Source organism: Hyalella azteca, unplaced genomic scaffold, assembly GCF_000764305.2.
Source record: "Hyalella azteca isolate HAZT.00-mixed unplaced genomic scaffold, Hazt_2.0.2 contig16757, whole genome shotgun sequence".
In the NCBI taxonomy this organism is placed as follows: Eukaryota; Metazoa; Arthropoda; class Malacostraca; order Amphipoda; family Hyalellidae; genus Hyalella; species Hyalella azteca.
In genome coordinates, this window is record NW_025946566.1 from 9,084 (window position 1) to 17,023 (window position 7,940).

At 38.6% G+C, this 7,940-nt stretch overlaps 1 protein-coding gene across 1 annotated transcript; it reads right to left on the bottom strand.

The window, feature by feature from the left end:
• Nucleotides 1-964: 964 nt before the first annotated feature.
• On the bottom strand, nt 965-7,230 carry LOC108677433 (the record flags this gene model as incomplete). Its single annotated transcript, XM_018165652.2, is given in 7 exon segments — nt 965-1,006; nt 1,700-1,886; nt 2,380-2,497; nt 3,490-3,644; nt 5,879-5,894; nt 5,973-6,052; nt 6,617-7,230. Coding segments are annotated over 7 exon segments (1,212 nt in total), but the record flags the coding sequence as incomplete, so codon positions are not given.
• Nucleotides 7,231-7,940: the final 710 nt, after the last annotated feature.

The window sequence follows — 7,940 nt, forward strand, 5'->3', positions numbered from 1 at the left end:
CGGGTAAAAGGAAATGAGGTTGCAGACCAGGCAGCTAATATGGGGCATCAAAATCTCTTTTCTGCTGTGAGCATCTTAAGTGAAGAGGAAACACTCAACGCTGTTGCCGGGTCTAAAATGTCTCGCGCCGCAGGTGAGATAAACCTGTTATCTGCTTCTAACTAACTGGCAACGGCAACAACCCTACTCTGAATGAAGGAAAATGAAAGACTGGTTCTAATGCAAAATGAATTAAAATATGGGATGGTAAATAAACATACAACTTAATAAAATTGCAAATGAAATGGTTGTTTTAATTTGAAATGTGTAATGAAAATGTGCTAGTGAATTGGATGTAAGGATTGAATTAATTTGGAATGTGTAATGAAAATGCACTGGTTAATTGAATGAAAGGAGCATGGACAGGTGGAGATGAGTAGATTTAACTGCAAACAGAAAGAACAGAATAAAAATGCAAATCATGAATGACTGATAACCTGATGGGATGTAGAATGTAAACAAAGCAAGAACCATTAATCTCCATAAAACTAGTAAAAGCTCATCTCCATATTGTGAATTTATTTTTAAAACTAATGAGTACTCACACACAGATTGAATTGAAAGGAATCAAAAATGGACAGATAAATAAAGGAACACTGCAAGATGAATTGTGAACATAACTTACTGGAATTATTTATAACCATAATGCAATATAATAAATTAACTTCTTCAAACTAAACCATTTCAGTCAGAGATGAATACAAACAAAGTAAAAGCAAGGACAAAACTTAACCAAAATTATCAATGAATAAATGATATAAATTTCTATACCACTCACCAGTGCAACTGAGTGCCCAGGCTGAGTGAGATACTGAGTAGGAATCCAAATACTTAAGAGTGATTATTCAAGTTTGCAAATGATACTTTGGTCATCTACACTGAAAAAGATAAAAAATATTTAATTTAAATTGAGTTGGATTGAGAACTAAAGAAATATGATAACGTGGTGGCCGGCGCCTTGCAGAACCTGGATGAATGTTTTGGCATGAATATTGTAGTTTGAGCGAGTGACCGGATTAAGGCAATAACTTGTAGAAGGTATTCAAGAAATTCGCTATATACTAAGTTAGATTTATAAAAAGGAGACTAGTACAATCGGTACTTGAAGAATGAGCAAGATGAAGAAGAATACTTGAAGAATTAGCAATAACAAGATGGTTGCTTTCATTAAACATAAATATGAACATGAATAATCTTATACTGTATTAAAAACAAGTCCATTTAGAAAAATATAATGGAGTCTCAGGACAACAAGGTTCAAATTGTTTGAAGATATAATCGTAGGTATTCAAGCTCCTGCCTTTCTTTTATATTAATTACCTATAAGATCCGTTTATAGTATAAACCGAATTCTCGTTGTGTCTCATTTTGCCACTTAGTCGAGCGAACATTTGCCAGAATTTCATTAATATCGAGCATTTGCCTTATTTGGAATATATCAATATTGTAGAGCAATTGACTAATATGCTCTACGAACGCTCTACATTTCATCAATATTATGATGAAATATGCTCTACAATATTCAACTAATATGCTCTACGAACGTTCTACATTACATTAATATTATGATGAAATATGCTCTACAGTTTTCAAATAATATGCTCTACGAAGGCTGTACATTTCATCAATGTAGAGCGTGCGGCTCCTACAAGTAACTCACCTGAACGTCGACAAAAGAGTTTGGTCTTGAATATTTGATATGGAAGCCAGGGTCGCGGTCTATCCAGGACCTGGAGCCGTAGATGAGCGTGATGGGCACCTCCTGCTGCAGCGAGTCCAGCCTGTGCACCATCGGATGCTTGGCCCAGCCGAACCCCGACATGAGGCTGTGGAACGCCGTCTCTCCACTGCCAACATAAATTAGCTTCAATATTTTCCGGGTTTAAATATATCATGGGAACCGAAATATGTAGCTACTAGCTAGATACATTTTCATTTGTGATAATTCAGCAGTAGATGGACAAACACGAGGTTCATTAACTACGCAAAACATATCATCTTGAACTGACTTATTAGTAACACTGCATCAATTGCACTGACCACAGACCTGCTAATAACACTGCATAAAATTTCCTTGATTACAAAATGTCTAAGATGTGTATAAGAGACAGACCATACACACCATCATGCCTCACCATACACACCANCCTGGGCTGCTGAGCGTTGCAGTCATGACTTGCCTGGGCTGCTGAGCGTTACTGTCATGACTTGCCTGTGCTGCTGAGCGTTACAGTCATGACTTGCCTGGGCTTCTGAGCGTTGCAGTCATGACTTGCCTGGGCTGCTGAGCGTTACTGCCATGACTTGCCTGGGCTGCTGAGCGTTACAGTCATGACTTGCCTGGGCTGCTGAGCGTTGCAGTGGTACAGGTAGCTGGGGATGTCTTCCTCAGCGTTGGGCAGCAGTCCGGCAAACTTGCGGGTGAGGTCAGGCCGCGCCTTCTGTAGTAGACTGGGACCTGCGACGCGTCAGAGACATCAATACATACAATATATACCATATACAATATATAGTGAACGACAGCGAGGGAGACTAAGGTAATTATTGTGACAATGAAGCAGTCATGATGTTGAGGTAATTATCATACAAAGAAGCAGTCATGATGTTGAGGTTATTATCATAACAAAGAAGCAGTCATAATGTTGAGGTCATTATCATAACAAAGAAGCAGTCATGATGTTAAGGAAATAGTACAGGCAAGTGGACGTAAAATACGTGAAATGCGTCATAACAGATCACAAGAAATAAAAAGAACAGAAAAATGAGAAAGAACAGAAATGTTAAAAAAACAGAATAATTGGTCATAACATGAGAAAGAATATATTGATGTTATGATAAATCATCCATTACAACCATAACTAAACAAAAAGCTAACGATGTGGAGCCTGTGCAATGATAACCATTTTATTATGAAGGTCGAGGAACATTGTGATGTGTGGAATCGACATAAATAAGAAAAAAATTACAAGAGAGGCCCAAGTTCCCTGGAACTCGTCGGTCATTACGTCGGTACCGAACACATGGGGCCAGACTATCAAAAATAGTTGCGGGTTCGCAACTCCGTCAGCCAATCATTGACGGTTTCTCAAGCTAAACTTACCAATCACAGACGAGCAAGAAGCCACGACGTTTACTTAAGAGAGTTTTAATAGTACGTAGCGGTTTAAGTAAACGTAGCGGCTGATTCCTCGTCGGTGATTGGGGGTTTATTGAGAAGCCTTCAGTGATTGGCTGACGGAGTTACGAACAGGTAACTATTTTCGATAGTATAGCCTAAGGTAAATAAGAACATGCAAAGAATAGACCGAGAGGTCCCGTGCGGCGCAGCACCGATAACGGGCTGACCTCCCAAGCTGAACCCACCAATCACAGACGAGCAAGGAGCCGCTACGTGTATTAAAGCAAATTTTGATAATAAGACCCCTGGTTTAGACCATAAAAACAACAGACCGAGAGGTCCTGTGAAGCGTAGCACAGACAGTGGGTTGAAGTGCTGGGCGACGGAGGCTAAAGCCTTGGCCCACAGCGGCAGCTTGTAGAGCTCGTCCACGTCCAGCGGCCGCTCAGGGAAACCCCACGGGTCAGCCAGCACCAGGTGCGATATTCTGCGGGGTAGNATAGGTACTGAACTGAAGTCCTAAACATAGGTTCAGTTTAATTGTAAGCGCCAGCCATATTCATGCCAGGTACATGACAAGTACGTTGAAACAAAACAATCTTCATCCTGTACAAAAATAAGCTGATAAGATCAAGATGTATCCTAAATGCTCGAGTGCTCAGCATTTACAATCAAGTTATGCAGAGAGCCTGATTATTTCGTCATGAGCAAACAAGACAATTAACAAAAAATATAACTCAGTACTCACTGCAGTGAGTGACAGCGCATTTTCTCGTCGACGAAAACTTGAGGTCACGGACGGACGGACGGACTGACGGACGGACAGACGTGGCGAGCACAATAGTGCATTTTTTTCCATAAATGAGAAAATGCGCTAAAAATTGAGAAACATGCAAGCTGTATGAGGTTGATCGCTGTTGTTATTGACACGACTACAGCTGCTGTTAGCGCTGCATGACACGAGCAGATAATTGAAACGTACCTCATAATCTTATTATATACGACAAATTGAATCAAAACTCGTCAAGCTTCTGTATATTTGTCGAAGTTTAGTTTTGTGTGTGCATTAGGAGCCTGGCACTGTAAATATATAGGGGCTGGCCCAGCGCGAATCCGCTACACTAATCGTGCCTTGGACTTGAACAATTTATTCTTATTGGGAGAGTAGTGACAAAACTGGGGTAGCAGGACTGGGCAGAAAATTTGAATTTAATTTAAAAATAAGTATCTATTAATTTAGTTAAATAGTTCAAAAATCATTTTATCATATTTAGAAACGAGAGCCGAATGGGAATTCTATGTTCTATATGTAGAATATGAGCTCGAACGGTTCTTATTGTAATAGCTTTATTAAATTTATTCAATGTTTTATGTAGAATATGAGCTCGAACGGTTCTTATCCAATAGCTTTATTATTATTATTATTAATCAACGGGATTTGGGATAAAGAGATTCTGAAACTGCAGGGATCACTGATGATGGGCAACGCCCGAATAACCTGCTTGTAAATCATATGATAATTTGTCCGAAAGCGATACTACAAAATCGAAAAAAAACATTGAAATGATCACAGTTTTAATTAGAATTAAATCTTAATTTTTGAATACCCCCTAAGTAATTGATAAGCTTTAATTTCTTTTAAGGCGTGTTATTTGCATTGCAGCAAATAGAAAATGAATGGCAAGCTACGATTTTTATTCTCAAAAGCGCATTCAATTTTATTACGTATCTCACAAGCAAGAATTCGTACACGAAACATCTTGTGTTCGCATGTATAATTGTGAGTGAACATTTCAAGTCAAGCGATACATTAAACCTGTCTCTTATACACATCTAGATGTGTATAAGAGACAGTGGCTGAGTTGACCATGAGCTGAGCTTCCCGGTAGAACTTGTCCTCAGTGTGACTNAAAATAATAATTATTATTAATTAATTTGGTAATAAAAAATTAGTCCCCCCCTCCAATCAGTAATAAAATTTGGTATTGGTAATAAATATTTAAAATTTAAAAAATTAGTAATAAAATTTGGTATTGGTAATAAATATTTAAAATTTGAAAAATTAGCAATAAAATTTGGTATTGGTAATAAAATAATTAGTGACCAAACACAAATCATTAGTAATTAATAATCATTTAGTCTAGTTCACTTCATGTAAAAGATCGAGGAATCTACAGTAAAAAAATCAAGGAATCAAGTAAAAACGAAATATTAAGTATTAGTGATAAATTCTGGGTATAAACTATAAACGAAACGAACGTTCAAAATTTGTACTAAAAAAGAACAAAGATTTATTTGCATGAATTGATCAAATGAAGTAGAGAATACATTGTTTGCTAGGATAATAATTCTTCAGTATCGTGGTTCAACACCTTATTTCATGTTTTGAAACGAACGTCAAAAGGAAATGCAATGCTCAATGAAAAATTGTAGGTTAGAAATTGTCTTCCTGCTATTAGCATAGCTCGGCTTCATTATTACTGACGGGATTTATTCTCAACTGCATTAATTAATCGATATTTACACGAATTTATTCATATAAAAAAACATTGTTTTGCAGCCCCATGAGAGTACAGCAAAAACCCGAGTGAATCGATGATTCATAAAGCTGAGTCACGTAACAAAGTTCCCTCAGAATGAGGTCTGAGTCACAGCAAGTGAGTAGCGTATTACACAGCAAACATGGGTCTACGTAAGCAAGTGTTAGACCAATTTACTCACGTGAGAGAATGCGCGTCTGAGTCACAGCAAATGAGTAGAGTATTACAAAGCAAACATGGGTCCAGTGAAGCAAGTGTTAGAACAATTTACTCACGTGAGAGAATGCGCTTCTCGGCCTCACGCAGCATTTCTGTCGACGTGGGGCACCAGCGCAGCCAACTCGACATCCAACTGGTGCACACACAAATTAAATATTAGGTAAGAATCGAATTAATGTTAATAATTAATATTATCATTAATATATTAATATTAATTATTAATATTAGGCAATGAATCGAGATAATAAACAGCCACGTGGCCCACAAACGCGTCCCAATTAACTTGACAGCCAACTACACATCACTGTTAAATATTTTAAATACTATTTATAATATTCGTTATTAATTATACATTAACTAGCAGCCCTTAAAAGCAAAAATCAAATCGAATGCACAGGGAAAGCGAGAGGAATAACTACATATATAATGAACAAGTACTCTGTAAATTACAAATATATTGTTTCAAAGAAAATACAACAACTAAATTAACTGGAAACAAACAAAAATCTGATGGATGAATATTTGGATGTGCTTAAAAGCCCGCGTGCAACGTTTTTCCCTACAACGATGTACATGCACACATTTGGCTATCCATGATCGTAATCGATCGTAAAAACGTGGAATTTTAGCAAATGCTTTCCCCAAACAAAAATCTTCTCTATAATACGGCCCCTCATAAACAGCAAAGAACACCACTCATCATTGGTCTGGAAGAATCTTATACGGCGGAAGACACAGATTTGCTAAAAGGAGTTCCGTGTTATTTGCTATACGACTGCCAGCTATTGCCAATACTTCAGCTCCTGAGTGGTTTGCGGACGAAACGATGTCTTCAGAATAGAAACAATTTACTGCGATAGTTTTCTTCGCCTCAGTGTGGAGATCTTCACTACCTCCGTTTTCAAGAGAAGATGTACTCGAAAAAGGCGCAGCTTCTTTTTGAATAATTTCATTATTATGACCATTGTCTGGTACACCTTTTTCGGAGTTAGCTGAGGAGTTAATATCGTTATCAAAATCAGAAGACGTATCGAAGACGTCACTGGTGTAAGCGTCACGTTGTCGCTCTTCTTCATAATAAGGGCACTGAGGATGACTGGACTGTACAGGAACATGAATGTCAACACCACGGACATCTGCTAAAGAATAATCAGCAATATCTTCGCTATTTTCCTGGCTGTTGTACAAAGCTTGCCACGCATCTGGATCAGGCACGTGTTCTTGTGGTGCCAGTGCAAGAACAAGACGGATTCTCGCGTTCATGGAATCTGCTTCGTTGCGACGCGGGAACAGCCATGTTCTCTGTGGCTTACTGAATGCAGTGCACAAGATTAGCGTCGCCAGGGCAAGGCGCGCTACTTGAGTCGCAGTGCGCATTTTGCTTGTGATTTGTAACCTTTATTGTACGAAGTTACTGAAGCTAAGCGAATATTAAACACAATGATCAGTCACGAGGTTTTCCGATCCTTAGTATATAAATGAACAGGGTTCTTTAGTGAAGCTGATGCTTGATTTTCGAGTGTTTTTTTCTTACTTTTTTTCTAGACAAGTTATACGATTAAAATTGTCTCATAAAGTAATTCTTAAGGAATAATCACGAATTAAGTGATACGATTTTCGGTGTACACGTATTGTCTAGAGGATATCGATTACTTAGCATATTCAGGGTAAATATTTTCTGAGAAGCCAGCACATAACTCAGGACACCGAGCGACCATGTAGGACTTGTTGCACTGAGATGCCGGCCTGTCGCTGCCTCCATAGACGAGCAGCACAAGCCTCCTCTATACGAGCCAGGCCTTCAATTATCACGAGCTGGTAGAGCTGCATGCATGCTATTATGCCTGTCTCTTATACACATCTAGATGTGTATAAGAGACAGGTCTCACCTAGTATATCGATGGCATAGACACATGCTAAGTCTCACCTAGTNGCCATGCATGCCATCTTATGCCAGCCCGTGCCATGCATGCCATCTTATGCCATCCCGTGCCATGCATGCCATCTTATGCCATCCCGAGCCA